At 38.0% G+C, this 16,216-nt stretch overlaps 1 protein-coding gene across 8 annotated transcripts in view; it reads left to right on the forward strand.

Annotated features, from left to right (window-relative positions):
- The window catches only part of LOC149214292 (uncharacterized), a 264,915-nt gene that overhangs the window by 146,672 nt on the left and 102,027 nt on the right, over nt 1-16,216 (forward strand). For all 8 annotated transcript variants that reach the window (XM_089392260.1, XM_089392259.1, XM_089392264.1 and 5 more), the window contains one exon: nt 11,213-11,299. In XM_089392260.1, the coding sequence (XP_089248386.1) occupies nt 11,213-11,299 (87 nt within the window). The remainder of the gene's footprint in view (nt 1-11,212; nt 11,300-16,216) is intronic.

Genomic DNA, 16,216 nt, shown 5'->3' on the forward strand with positions numbered 1-16,216 from the left:
TTCAACAATTTTGGATGTTTTTTAGTTGCTTCTCTCAGCAACTGAGTTGTCGTACGGATGCAATGTTTGCAGTGGCAGTGCTAGCAACATAACAGATGCAGCATTTGAGATAGAGTTGTAGTACAAATGTAGCATTGGCAATGGAAATGTCAAAGGAAGCAGTGCAGTAGCAGCAACAATGTAGTAGTTGGTGGAAAACATGTTAGACCTTAGCAATGCAGAGGACGATGCTTCCGAGTCAGAGCAATATGCAACAACAGTATACTGCTAGAGCACATTCCTCACTAAGAGGGAGATTTGATTTGGGGTAGCGTCGGATGTGCTCTAAGCCTTAAATTTTGCAGGGAGGCTTGGGCACATGCATTCCAATGAACCTAGAAACTGTTTTGGGAAATTCCACCTAGAGACGATTATATTAAAATAATTAATATTTTTAATGGGGTTACTAAGTCTAAACTTAGGAAAAATAAAATATTAATATGTATTAATCTAATTGTTGGTGAATCTTCTAGATAAAGACGAAGATCAAGTCAAAATGATTTGAGCCTTTGATTAAGAGTTAATCTAGGTTGTTGGTTGTCCAATAGGAAGATATAAGAAGGGGCATGAGGGTCATTTGGAAAACACACCAAGAGAGATCAAGAAATCGATTTTCTGAAGTGAGAAGTTCTCAGGAGGAAAAATCGATTGAGGAGATTTCTTGCAGTTGAGGGGTAGGGATGGCAACTTTTAGAGAGAGATGGTCAGCCATAGAATTATCAGTACAGAGAGGCAAGGAGTGATCCAACAACTCTCACGCAAAGGCTGATGCTGGGCCAGAAGGGCCACACAGAGACAACGTAGAGGGAGAGAGAGAGTTGAAAATCAGAGCAAAGACTCAGTTTCAGCAGTCGGAAGCCGAGGTGTGAGCTGAGAGACTGAGAGCAGTGACTCTGGGCTAATGATCGATTCCCCAATTGGGTGACACTGTGCCTGAGAAGGTTGACGCTAGGACAACTCAGAGGCAGCGCAGAGACATCGTAGGGCTTGCCAGGGGTACCTCATCCAGCAGGCTGATCCGCTCAGACTTTTTCTTAGTGATTGATTGTGTAAGGTAACCTCACAAAATTTCTGCCAATATTTCTCTCTCTGTAACTGAATAACCTTGTGAGGTAGTTAGAGATGTATTCAGAATTTGCTACTGCTTAATAATAATAAACTCTTAGAGCTGTTGCATTGGTTTTCCCGCATTGGGATTTTTTGGGGACATTTGTCCAAAAGTAATGGTGTCCTAGGTGTTTGTTGTAGGTTGCTTCATAATTTACTTCAATATTTCAAGAAGAAATATGAAATAAGTTTGTAATGTAATTTACGATCTAGGTGAAGTAGATTCAGCTGATTGCAATAAGATTCCTGAGATTGTTAGACTTCATAATTTTCACAAGAACCATCTAGAAACTCACACAGATCGATCTGAAGATGATTCTAGCCATCGATTATGTTTTAATCTTGGCCGTTGGTACTCCAACAAAGGATTATAAGAGGAGGTCGATGTGGTGATGGAGAAGACACTTTAGCGTTTCAATTTTTGAGCATATCGATTTCCAGAGTAGCAACAGTTAGTTGCTGGAGGGAGAGCTAGAGATCGAAGTAGTGAGAGAAGGGCAGAGACAGTGACGCTGGAGGAGGCATTCCAAATCCACCGAGTGCATTTGAAGAGAGGCAGAAGAGCCACAGAGAGGCTAACATAGGGGAAATGCAACAATCTCTAGAGGCAAGATCGATTTGCTGAGAGGGAGAGACTTTTTCAGTTCTAGAGGCTGGGAAGGAGTCCCAGAGTTCCGGAGAAGCATCTTTCTAGTTAGCAGAAGGCATAATGACTTCATCAGAGACCAATTTGAGGCTAGACGTCTGGCAGGTTGCGCAAAGCAGTGCAGAGGCTGACGTAGAGGGTCAAAGGGTTGAATTTCTGAAAGCAAGTCGTGTCGAGAATTTGCTTATGGGGTGATGAAAATTTCTCACTAGATTTTTGCTAGTATTTTTTCTCTGTAGGATTGCCAGATTTCGACATCCAATTGTACTCAAAATTTCTGATTGCTGCAAAATAATAAAACCCTCAACTGCTGCACTGGTTTTCCCAAGTTGGGTTTCTACGGGGTGCTTGTCCAAAAATAATGGTGTTATTTTTATGTGTGTGTGCTAGCATTTCTCAGCTTCTAGTGTTTTATTCTTCCACTGTTTTATTTTTATAGATTGCAGTGTGATTTATTCAGTGTTTGCCGTAGCAAACAACAAATAAATTGTTAAATTAAATTATCAATTAGGAGAATAATTTCCAGTTGTTGCAATAGGATTTTTGTTTTGGAATTTTCACATGGTATCAGAGCGCAATTGATCAACCAGAGAGCTCAGAGGCGAAAAGAAATAATTTCGCTTCTTAGTGTGGGCAAAGGGCCGAAATTCCCAAGGGCAGTGCAGTCATTTTGCCGAGAGGCCAAGTTACTTGTGGATGCACGATTTTTTCTGAGTGGGGAAGAATAAATTCGATCTTCCAGATCAAGTAATTCCAAAGGCAGAGGAAGAAACTCAGAGTTTTCGTTAGGCGGATCTCTAGCTGGATGTAGTGGTTTCTGCAGCAGTTCGCTAGCTAGAGCAGAGCCAACGTCGGGGGAAGAGAGAAGAGCACACACAGAGGGAAAATTCTCCTCAGGGAACTTCTAGTCTCAAGAAGTTTGATTTTCCTTACAAATTGGTGATCGTTGTGAGCAGATCTTCTCACTCCAGAAGGGAGTGCGAATAACGTAGCAACAATCGAGTAGAAGGAAAGAGGAAGTTTTCGACAGTTCGTTGAGATGGTCATTGTAGGGCTTCATGATCAAGACAGGTTGGATGGAGCTTCCAACTGCATCATCTGGAAGGCAAGGATGTCCTTCCTTCTAGATGAATATGGCCTGAAAGCCTATATTGATGTAGTGACGGATGGAGATCAACTGAAAGAGTACAGAAAGGAGATGGCACGGGCGACGCTGTTGTCCTAGACGGAGTCTGGGACCATATAGTCTCGCATATCGCTGGCAAAGATACTGCCAAGTAGATGTGGGATGCTTTTGCCACGTTGTATTAGGGTACTTCCTAGCAGTGAAAGAATTAACCTGGAGGAGAAGCTGAGGCTCATCCGAATTTAGAAAGGGGAAGCCATAGACCTCTTCCTCACCAGGATTTAGGAGGCTCGGTACCAGTTGTCAGCTGTTGGGGCAGCGCCTCAACCCACAGAGCTAGTGAGATTGGCACTCAACAGTGTCTTCGAGGACTAGCAGGTCTTTTTCCAAAGCATATTGAGCAAAGACAAGTTACCAGAGTGGGACAGGATGTGGGCTAACTTGCAACAGGAGGAATTGAGGCGAGCTCTTCTAAAAAACACCATCAGTGGCAATAGCAGCAACAGCGGACAAAAGCATGTGAAGAAGGAGGAGAATGTAGCCCACGCATCTAAGGGTCCCAGTCAGGAATAAGGGGAGTAAGAAAGAAGAAGAAGCCTGTCAAAGGTCAAGTGCTTTAGATGTGGTGAGCGCGGTCACTATAGTACCCAGTGTCCTCTCAGGAAGAAGGACAAAGAGGAGAAGTAGGACCAGTCGACAGCTTAGACAGAGATCAATAGGCTTTCCCCCAGGTTGGAGCAAGACTTCGCAATGTTTGCTGATATGCCTCCAGGGGTGAGGTGGGGTGACTTGGTGTTGCAGCCCCAGAGCCCTACAGTTGGGCAGGATCCTTGAGGTGTCCACCTCATGGATCAATACCTTGCTACAGGGGCCCACAATATTCAGTAGTAGGATGGATTAGTGCCAGTTGATGCAGTTAGAGACCGAGTGGTAGCGTTCTGTTTTTGAGGAGCGCAATGCAGTGTTGGCAAGATGGCACAATGTAGAGTCAGCAGCAACGCAAATTCTTCAAAGACAGTGTAGAGGCTAGTAGCAGTCAGGACTCAGGAGATAGATGCATCCTACTGAACACAATTGATTCAGTATTTTGGATGCTTTTTAGTTGCAGATGTTGCAGTTGTAACAACAACAACATATGAGAGGGAGTTCTAGTGCAGAAGCAGTGTTTCTAGTAGTTCAGCAGGGTCAATGACAACATAGATGCAACGTATATAAGAGTTGCGTGGTGGTTGGTGGGAAGTATGGCTAGACATGAACAATGTGACAGGAGATGATGTAGAGACATGGTGCTGCTACAAGGTGTGCAGTAGCATTAGAACACATTCCTCACTAAGAGAGAGTGTTAGTTTTTGTAGCATCGGATGTGCTCTAGCCACAAAATTTTGTGGAGAGGCTAGAATACATGAGATCTCAAAAACCCATAAATAGTTTCTAGAAATTCCGCATACAAATGACTTAATTGGATAATTAACCAATTTTTAAATATTTCCTAAGTCTAAACTTAGGGAATATGGTTAATTAATCAATATTAATTAAGTGAAGGCGAGAATCATCTAGAAACTCACAAAGATCGATTCGGAGATGATCCTAGGCATCGATTATGTTTTAATCTTGGCCGTTGGTGGTTCAACAGAGGATTATAAGAGGAGGTCAATGTGGTGATGGAGAAGACACTTCAACAGTTCGATTTATGAGCAGATCGATTTTCAGAGTAGCAATAGTCAGTTGCCGGAGAGAGCTAGAGATCGAAGCAGTGAGAGAAGGGCAAGGATAGTGAGACTAGAGGAGGCATTCCAGATCCAACGATTGCATTTGCTGAGAGGAAAAAGAGCCATAGAGAGGTTGACGCAGGGCCGACGCAACAGTCTCTAGAGGCAAGATTGATTTGCTGAGAGGGAGAGACGTTTTCAGTTCCAGAGGCCGGGAAGGAGTCCCAAAGTGTCGGAGAAGCATCTTTCGAGTTAGCAGAAGGTAGAACGACTTCATCAGAGACCAGCCTAAGGCTAGACGTCCAAGAGGCTGCGCAAAGGATAACAAAGAGGGTCAGAGGGCCGAATTTCTGAGGGCAAGTCGTGCCGGAAATTTGCCTGTGGGATGAGGAAAATTCCTCACTAGATTTTTGCCAATATTTTTTCTCTATAGGATTGCCAAATTTCGACATCCAGTTGTACTCATAATTTCTCACTGCTGAATGATAATAAAACCCTCAGTTGCTGCACCGATTTTTCCAAGTTGGGGTTTTCCGGGGATTTTTGTCCAAAAATAATTGCATTAATTTTATGTGTGTGTGCTAGCATTTCTCAGCTTTCAACATTTAATTCTTCCACAATTTTATTTGTGTAGATTGCAGTGTGATTTATTCAGTATTGCCGTAACCAACAACAAATAAATTGTTAAATAAATTATCAATTAGGAGAATAATTTCCAGTTGCTGCAATAGGATTTCAGTTTTGGAATTTCCACAGCAGTGGCTGCCAACATAGGGAGAAGGAGAGTGAGATGGGCAGATCAACTGATCAAGGAGGCGTAGGAGCAATTCGGTGCTCTTAGTACATCGGTTCGACATAGTAGACAACCAAAAAGGTATACTTGATATATGGCACTTATGACGTAGTTGTTGGATGATGTGCCTTCTAGTTATCAGGAGTTTGCCACTCAACAGGTGTGGAGAGATGCCTTGGTGGAGGAGTATACCTCCATCGTGAAGAATGATGTCTGGGAAGTGGTGTCGAGGCCAGAGGGCAAATGTTTGTTGGGATCTTGCTGGGTCTACAAGTTCAAGCATCGGGTTGATTGGAGCATTAAGAAATATAAGGAAAGATTCGTAGCAAGGTGGTTCTCGCAAGTAGAAGGGATTTATTATGACGAGAGCTTTGCTCGAGTGGCCAGATATTCGTCTGTTAGGGCTATTGCAGTGCAGATGTGGTGGAAGGTCCATCAAATGGATGTTAAAACAATGTTCCTCAATGGGGTTGTTGAGGAGGAGATGGATATTGAGCAACCAGAGGGATTTGAGACATGCAACATGGAGACTCACATTTATAGACTCAAGAGAGCCTAGTATGGGCTCAAGCAGGCTCCACAAGCATGGTATGCTCGAATAGATAGTTATCTTGGATTTGGATTCATCAGGAGTGAAGTGGATCCCCACCTCTACTAAATTGTTGTTGGAGGTAAGCCACTTATTCTGGTGCTATACGTGGACAATCTAATTTTGACAGGTGCAAATAAGCTCAGCCAGGAGTGATAGATGGATCTTGCAGGTGAGTTTGAGATGAAGGATATGGGGCTGATGTACTATTTCCTTTAACTTCAAGTTTGTCTGGGTGACGATGAGATCTTCTTGGTGCCCTTAATATTCCGAGGAGGTAGTGGAGGAAGGTAAATATATCTAGATCAAAGCGAGTAGATGCTTCACTTTACTGACAGTTTTTTGGGTCACTGGTGTATTTGCTAGAAACACAACTTGATATATGTTTTGCAGTTAACTCTTTGACTTAGTTTATGGTTGAGCCTACCAGAACGTATTGGGTTGCTGCTAAGCATGTGTTGAGATATCTCAGGGGAACAATAGAGTACAAATTGTGGTATAGACAAAATCTATGTTACCGGATCCTTTGACCTGTTGATCTTGGGGGAAGGATCCCCGGATCAGATCCGGAACCGGATTCGGATTCGACTGGATCCGCCCAAAATCTGTTTGATAAATGTTTCATGCGCTGATGGAAAGAAATGTGTCCCACTATAAAACGAATCCCGAGATTCATATGTGCATCTTGTTCTTTTTCGGTTTTTAAATATAAAAATTACAAGGTTTCCCTGCAGTTTCGTATTAGCTGAATTTCAATGCCTGTGCTCATTCACAGCTGGACAGCGAATCGTGGATGCGTTTAATTCAAAATTCAAATTCAATAGTAATTTTTCAAAGTGTCGTCACATGGTGAGCAGCGTGTATAGGAAAGCCGAATTTCACCATCCCACACTTTCTTTCCCGTCGGGTTCACTAAAGACCCGAATGTCACCACCAAACCGTGTAATTGTTGATACATTGGCTTTCTGTCCGGTTCGCTATTTTTTCCTTTCTTTTTTAATTTAAACGGTTATGTATATAGTTATTAAAGTGTGTCTATATGATATATATTAATTAGATTATATAATCGTATGCATTATTTTTATATGTATATTATTTATATTATATAATTATACCATATAATTTATATATTCAAATAAAAATAAAAATTTATATACGTTTAAATATTTAAAATATTAATTTACTTTATCGTTGATTTTCTGTCGGGTTCAATAATATAGTTATTAAAAAAGTGTGTAAATATAAATATATTAATTTATATATCCAAATATAAATAAAAATTTATATACATTTAAATATTTAAAATATTAATTTACTTAATCCCTGATTTTCCCTGTCGGGTTCATTAAAGAATTTTTTAATTTAAAAGATTATGTATATAGTTATTAAAAAGTGTATAAATATAAATATGTTAATTTATTTTATGCTTTATTTTCTGTCGGGTTCAGTAAAGAAATTATTAAATTAAATACTTAAAAAGATTATATATGTTATTATATATATGTTATTATATCTCTATTATGTATATTAAAAAAAAAATATATATATAGATATATTATTAAAATGTTTAGATACATACAACACAAATTATACATATTTAATTTTTTTTATTTAAGTTGTATTTTTATATAAAAAATGTTGATTGGCTAAAATCTTTTTTTCCTCAAAACATAAGGAATTAAGCTAACAACCAAAGACTTTAAGCATTTGATAAGAACATAATTTTGCCCCTTATGTAACTCCAATGGATTAGTTTATGTAGCTAGGTTTTGTCTACACATAAAGATGTAGTTGCATGTCAAGGTCATTAAATTGTATCAAGAGAGATTATGTTAATAGCCATAAGTATTGTAACTATATATATAGCACTTGCCGTTTCCTTGCCGTATCCGGATCATGGATTTTCAAAAATATGACGGATCCGGATCTGAATCCGGATCCGGATCCGAATCTGAATCCGGATCCGGATCCGAATCCGTATCCGAATCCTGGTAACTTAGGACAAAATTGATGAGATGAGGCTTGAGGGCTTCACGAATGTAGATTGGGCAAAGGTCAATTGCTTTAAGTTCAAGTAAGGCTAGGTAGATGGTTGCTAGTTTGGGAGGGTACAAAGCTATTTGGTTGAGGAAGCTTCTCGTATGCTTGTTTTGTATAGAGTTGGGTCCCAACGCGATCCACTGTGACAATCAGAGCTGCATTAAGCTTACTGAGAATTCAGTGTTTCATGATTGTTTAAGGCACATTGACATACATTATCACCACATTAGGGATATTATTCAAAGAGGCATAGTTTCTCTCTAGTACGTACCAACAGAGGTGCAGACAACAAACATTTTGACCAAGGCCTTACTAGGGAGCAGATTTATTTACCTCAGAGAGAAGTTGGGTGTAGTGCAAAACAACTTCCTCTCTAAGGGGGAGTGTTGATTAGAGTAGAGAAGTAAGCGTTCTGCTTGCTTAGGTGCTAAGGCTAGCAGACGAACCCACAAGACAACCACTTTAGTAGAATATTAACTTATTTAACTATTTCCTAATGATGGACTTAGGAAAAATTAAAATTTCCTAAGTTAACTTATGATTTGATAGAGCAAAATTATAAGAGGAGATAGAGCGAGTGGCTAGTTAGATGAGCATAAAGAGTGTGTGATTGGCTCAGCAAGAGAAGGGTTTTCTGAAGTCAACGAGTAGATCAGGGATTGAGAAGTAGGAAGGAAGAGGCCAAATAGCCTTAGCCCAACTTAGAGCTAGTGCGGTCATACTGCAAGTTGCAATGCGCAAGGAGAAATTGACCTGTGTGGTCATACAGTTCGCATTTGTGCACATAAGAGCAGATCTATGCAAGCCTTGTGCGGGGGTTCTCTTGCATTTGATTTGGATCAGTTTGCTGTAGAAGGGAAGCATTCCCCTGCAATATAAATCTCTTGAAAACTTATTATTTGCTGCGGTGATAAAAATAGACACAGTTTGCAGATTTTCCCTAGGGATGGGGTTTCCTAGGTATATCTTGTGTTCTATGTGATTGAATGTGTTTTGGTTTATTTATTTTTTGCTGTGCATGCTGAGTTAGAAAACTCAGTGTATTTGCAATTTATGTTTCCAGTGCAACAATTGTTTGTGTTTCTGAGTTTAGACTTAGAAAATTGCGAATGAGTTGTTGGGTTTTAAGGGAATCCAACATATTGTCATTTTCATTTAGACTTTTATATTTTGAAATCTTGTGAAGATGCATGTCGGGGTCCACAAACCATTCTTTCCACATAATAAAATAGCATATTTCAACACTATATATATATATATATATTCAATGGCATATAAAAATATGTAACAAGATTATTTTACAACAATTTACATAATTTAAACAATGACAGGAGGAATACTTGATTATGGTGGCTTGGTTGCAGTGCTCATGCTAGGATCATACGATTGAATATGCCACCGTGCCAACTAGGTAGTCTATCCGATTTCCTAGCCCAGGGAACCTCCATAGGTTCCCTATCCCTCTAAGCCCAATACCGACCACAATCATACTGTGTCTGAAATTGATCCAACTACAAACTCAACCGTCAAGTCCAAGTTCTTCCTCTCCCAGTTTCTTCCCTTCTCTCGGCTCTCCCTCTCCCACTTCTTCATGCTTGACCCAAAACCAAAATCATCCTCCCCTTGACCTCCCCACTTCCCCCTCACTTATGCCTCCCCTTCAAATGAATGCCAGCCACCCAAAATAAATTTCACCCACTTTGTTTATGTCATTAACTCCTCCCCATGCTTCTCCTCGAGCCCCTCCCACTTTTCATTTATCCTCGAATTAATTTGAGGGAAAAACATTTTTAGGCTTGAGAAGGAATAAATAATAAAATATTAAAATAGTAAAATATTAATATTGAATCATGTCAGTCAACCCTATGGATTCACAAGAATGCAATCAATTAAATATTAAATAATCATGTTTAAAATTTAAATATAATTTATTCATAATAAATCAGGATTAAGGGCTAAGTAAGCATCAATCAACTTTCAGGCTTAACTATAAGCAAGGTTAAGGCTAAGCATAACCTTGAACATTAATCAAGCTTTTGGTTAATCATAGCTTATTCACTAATCAAGCTAACCATTAATTAATTATCTGGCATAATAGGCTACAGGATATTAGTGTAGTAGTGTGAGGTGTGGGTATGCAGCTAGCATATGCATACATCGTATGTATACTAATAAATTATAATACTTATCAGAGTCAAGCACAGAGAAAAATCATTCTGCTGGTAGGTTATTAACATAATGTAAGATAATAGAATCAGGTAGGGGCATTACAAATCTATATACTAGATTAACTCAGTGCCAGAGTCCAATAACCACATCTTCCAATCTTACTGAAACAGGATTCTCAAAATCTTCTTAAACTGTTGATGTGCATGTTGTGCTAGGGATTGGAGCTGAGATGCACATGTTTATGAAGACTATCAATTCTTTTACCACCATGTTATGCATCTGCAGAGTATCAGTTTTTCTGCAATATATCTGGGATGAATGTTACTAGACTAGGTTTGGAGAAAGACTCAGCAAGGTATAAGAGTTGAGATTTTGTTTGGGAAAAACCTGGCAGGTATACAGTTTTTGAAGGAAAGGAAAAGAGCAAAGAAATGAAGGTGGAAATGAGCAATATGACATGATTTCTGGGTATTTATAGGTAGGTTGAAGAGCCATATTTGGGTTGATTGAATTTGAATCTAGTGAAACTAGCTTTGGTTCACAATTGCTTGCTATTCAAAATTTGACTTGTGAGTCAAAATTGGTTTTATGGAGTCAAAAATAGTTAATGCAAGTATGATTCAGCCCCAAGTAATTTTGACTTGTTTGGCTCTAAGCAAAGTCAAACTCACAAGTATCTGGTTTTGACTCATGAGTTTTGTAAAGGAGTTTGGGACTAAATTCATTTTTCAGGTACTGCAGCAAGTGCTGGATGGAGCATGAATTGTATTAGTTTTCTGTATGTTGAGATGTGCTGCATGTGTCTTTTCTACATCTAATTCGTTTGCTATGATGATTTTGCATATTAATTTCTTCTAAATTATCATTCATGGATAATACTGTTACCTTCTGATCTTGTTTTATTCCTTGAAATGAAATATTGAGTTAATGATTATATATGTCGTTTGCTTCTTCATTTTTGTATCACTCACATGACTTTTTGGTAATTATGCAGGTGTCAATTGGAAGGGAAACACTAGAGAACATTGTTGATATTGATTTGAGCAAGGAAGGCCGTGCTAATAAAGTATCTCGTCGGCAGGTGCATCACACACTGTCCTGCTTTAGTGCTATGTTGTAATCAAAGCTTTGTAGGCCACGTCTTTAGGTACAACTTTTAAAATTGTTCACAATGCAAGCATGTAACAAACATATAATAGTAATAATATCGGTATTGAAAGGGTAAAAGACACATCTGTCCATGCATGTGGCCATTCAATGTGAATTTATACATGTCACCTATCTAAGTTGCATTTGATCCACAAAATCCCAATGGATGATGCAACCCTAAAGGTAATCTATTGGGGTATCATTGTCACCACAACAACACTCCTTCTCACTTTACACCAAAATAAGCTTTAGTAAAGCAAAAATTAAAGTGGTTTATTAAATTTATATTTTTATGGTGGCTGTGTGGAAATTCCTTGAAATTCAGAATTCATAAACTTCCCCCTATCCTAGGGGTTTACCAGATCTTCTCTTTGAATATTTAACCTTAGTGCTGTTATGAAATACAATATAAAACAACGATGGACCTGGACAATATTTCAATCCTTAACCACCCAAACTTTTAGGCAATCCAAGGCGCAAAGATATTAAAGTGTTGTTGACCACTACGTGTCAACTACCCATAGCAGTACACCCCCTTTTTCACAAAAGGGATAGCGCTTGATCAACGTGTCTGTGCCATTCAACTGTCATCATCAGCTCGATCTTGTTATGTTGTAAACCCAGTTTGCATGTGTAAATTGTAAATAATCTTAGTAGATCTGAGTCATGTATGTAAATTGCCTAGGAAAACCTAATTTTCTAGTGATAATCTATGTTCCGGAAGGTTTTTTGTCTCACCGATCCATGATCGGCAGAGTTTTCCTTCAGCCTAATCCCAAAGCCGGAATGAATTGTCATTGGAATCTTAGGGGAATCCTAGTGTGCTTCGGTCTATGTAAAAGTAATTTGGAAATAATTCTAACTATTTGATTAGGTTATTTCAAATTGCTTGATCTGCTAGATTATATTTGTCGCAGAACTGGGTGGTCTATGAGGGTCTATGTCAAATGGGTTTTCCCCCTTGAGATGTAAAAGTGTAAAAGTCATGATGTAAAATGTCTTGAGGGTTAGAAAATGTTTTATCCCCTCATAAGTCCTGGGTCCTAGGTCCTAGGTGATTTTTCCAAAGGCTAAGTTCGAGGATCCAAAAATAAAAAAATAAAAAGTAATAAAAAATAAAAATATATAAATAATAAAAAAATAAAATTAAAAAATAACTAAAAAAAATAAATAAAAAATAAAAAATTAAAAAAAATGAATTAAAAAGTAAATAAAAAAATTAAAAATAAAATAAAATAATAAAATAATAGTAAGTCAAAGTTTTGAGAAAATAAATGCAAGATTTTAATTTTTTAATATTTAAAAATTCGACGGATGAGATTAAAAGGGATTTTGATCTCATCGACGGTCGAGATCATTTTGACATGGATCACTCGAACTAGCCGTTGGGAAATTTTCCTTTAAATAGGGTGTCAGGGATCATTTGAGATCAGATGATTTGAGAGTTGTGTGCTAAAGAAAACTCTCTTGTAGTCATTTTTTGTGCAATAAAGAAAGACTTTGGGGTTGAAATCTTGCTGATGTTACTCTTCTGGAAACGCTGTAAGATGTTTTATTATTTTGCATAATTTTATTTTCAGCCATTGATAATAGCTTGATGAAGATTGATTTAGGCACAGGTATCTTGTCTGATCTCTGGGGTTTGAATGATAGTTTAATTTCTGAAATATAATGGCATATATCTCCATTTGATTTGAATTTCACTGTTGTTTTCTCCCTCTATGTTAATTGTTGATTTAAGTTGTGCAGGATATCTTTAATTTTGAGTTACCGGGCGTTAGGGGAAGTTATTGGCTGAACCAGCCAACTCCCAGATTGCATTTTCTGAAAGAGCCTAGCCAATTTTGATCCCGGGCTTATCATTTGAATTTTTTTTTTATGAATGCTTGAAGGATTTTCTGAAGTACTTCACATTAAGTTTAAAATTCTGAAAATATTTCTATGGCATAATGTCAAATCTGGCTATTTAGAGCCTTTAATTTGTAATTATTTAGCTGGTTTTTTGTTAGGGTTTTAGGCTTCTTCCTTGCACATTTTACTTCTGGGTGTTCGGTTTTTGCAGGTTGTAGGACTGAAGAGGAAATTTTTGTTTGAAGCCAGATCTAGGCCCTGGAGGGTAAGATTTGGCCTCAACGTCATTTTTACAGGGATATTCTTCAAAAGGATTTTCAGGTTTTCTAAAGAAATTCGAGGGTTTCTTCCAGGCTATTTGTTTGCTGCCTGGGATTTCATTTTGACAGAAATTTTCGAATTTTTTTTTTACGCCGTGGCATCCTAGGGTTCCATTTCATAGAATTTTTTTCTTAAAATTTTTTAAAGGCAGGTTGGGTGATTGCTGTTTCACCTCCGTGCAACACCCTCACTGATCAACCAAAACCCTCAGACACATTTTCCTTGCTCCATACGCAGCCTCTGTCCACCATTGAGCTGCCATTCTCCCTATATTTTTCCTCAACATGCGTATTTCCTCTCCCTTTGCTCATCCAATTTTCTCCTCCCTGCTCTTCCCTTCTCCTTCCGCGGATCTGCACACGCACACCTGCAAAACTCATCACATCTGCGTATTTATGTTGCGAGGTCCACGCATGAGCACCATCTTGTCTGCCTCACGCCATCTTCAGATCCACGCAGTCACTATTGCCCACCTGCGTGCTGCTGTCTTGCACCATATCTCTCCCACGCTGCTAGCAATCTCCTTTCCAACCATCATTGCTGCAAATTCATCGAGCTGCCTGTCCACTACAGTCAACCTGTGTAGCCATTTCATCACCATAGCCCTGCTAGAAACCTTCCAGCTCTTCCATCCGCAGTCTTCTCTGTCCTCTGCGTGCTGTTTCGAGCTGCCAAACCCGCATTTCTTACCCTAGCCTTCGCTCGAGCTGTCCTTCCTTGCCGTTGAGCAAACCTGCAAACAACAAAACAAAAAATCGATTAATTATTTTCTATACGACTAAGCCTATTTTGGTTTTCATTTACATGTACGATGGCTTAGTTTGGGGATGAGTTTAGATTTTATCTGATTTTTATTTAGATTTTATGTATAGTTAGGATAGTTAGATTACGTTTTGATTTTTATTTTATAGTCTTCAGATATGTTACGTTTAGTTTTAGTTTTATTTTATTTTTTATAAATAAATAAAAAATCGTAAAAATTAAAAAATATGTTACGTTTAGTTTAGTTTTATTTTTTTATAAATAAATCAAAAATCATAAAAATAAAAAAATAAAAAAAAGGCATAAAGAATTTCTTTCTTTAGTTTTCTTTTATTTAGTTTTTAGAATTAAATCTTAGATTTTGATTTTGGCTAGGTTTTGATTTTAGATGTTTAGATTTTAGTTTTAGTTTTAACATTGGATATAAATGATTTTAGTTTTGTTTTATTTTTTACTTTAAAAAAAGAATTAAAAATTTTGAAAATTCCTTTTAAAGTCTTTTTCTGTTGTGGTTAAATGAGCCTAAATGTTTATATCTGGAGATTAACTATTTGAACCTGGTTAGCATTTAAATTTCGTGGATGCTCAAAGTATTTGATTTTTTTGGAAATTTAATTGTCGGAGCATAATTAAAGCGTTGTGCATTTATTGAACATCTTGCATCGCTTGGAATATTCGATGATAAATGATTGTTTTACAAGGTTCATATTTCTCCAACATTTAATAAATAATCATTTAATCATTAGCTCCATAAGGCACTGGTACATTAATTCCTAAAATCAATCAAGTACTGGTACTGCCTTGTTGTGTTTCCCAACCCAACTGGTCCACAATTGGTCTTCCTTCATCCCATAGGGTCTAGCCCCTTAGCCTCGGGAGACGGCTTAGACGGAGAGATCGGGGATCAGGTTTGAGCGTTGTCGCACTGCCCAGACAATCTACTCGACAGTAAGTGTTTTAATAAATTTCAATCCTCTGGGGCAAACTTATCATGCGTAAACTAGATCTGAAAACTCTTACTTATGACAGTAAGTACTAAATACATCAGTGAAACAACCCTTATTTTTTCAATTCCAATGTTAAATCACTTAACGTAATTGTCATTTACTTATGTCAAATCCGCAAGACATATATAGCTGTAAATTTTAAACCATGAAGAACATAAATTGATGAATGCAATCTGCAATTTACACAAGTATTGGATTGCTGAAAGCTTCATTAATATGCATAACATGAAGTTAGAGTACATATCATCTCTTTAACACAATGCTAGGATAATCCACTAGCTTTGTAAAACCCTATCTAGGGAAAACAATAGAAATTGTAGCTCAACTAAGGAATTTGAGCCCGTATGAATCACTCAAGCAAGTTCTCCAAGACAAGATGTCTCTTGCTTCACCAAACACCATCATGGGTTTCATCTCGAAACCCTAATCTCGATTCTCCAAGGGATGGAACCCGAACTCTAGACATCAAGGTGCTCCAAGAATATCAAAATACCTGTGTGTGTGTGAGAGAGCGAGCAAAAATGAAGATGTACGAAGAGAGAGACCAAGTACAAATGGAGATCTAAGAGAGAAGATGACCAGTGCACTCCACTTGATCACATCTCTAACACAAGAATGATAAGGATAATGAGGTATGATGAATATATGATCATCTCCAATGTCTTTGTCTTCATAAGAGAAAACCATAGTTAGAAGAGATATCCTCAACAAAGACATCCTTCTCCCCTATCTAACTTCTCCTAGGGTTTCCTAATGAGCCCTATTACTCCAAGAAGAAAATGAAAAAGAGAAGAGTATGATGATAATGATTATGAAAGTACTCATAAGGGAGGGCAATGAGACATTGTGTGCCAATGCCCTTACAAGCATTGTAAATGCAGAGATGTAGGCTAACACAAGTGAAGTGC

This window comes from Pinus tabuliformis, chromosome 1_1 (genome assembly GCF_031772625.1).
Source record: "Pinus tabuliformis cultivar Carrire ecotype Pingquan chromosome 1_1, CPIR1, whole genome shotgun sequence".
NCBI lineage: Eukaryota > Viridiplantae > Streptophyta > Pinopsida > Pinales > Pinaceae > Pinus > Pinus tabuliformis.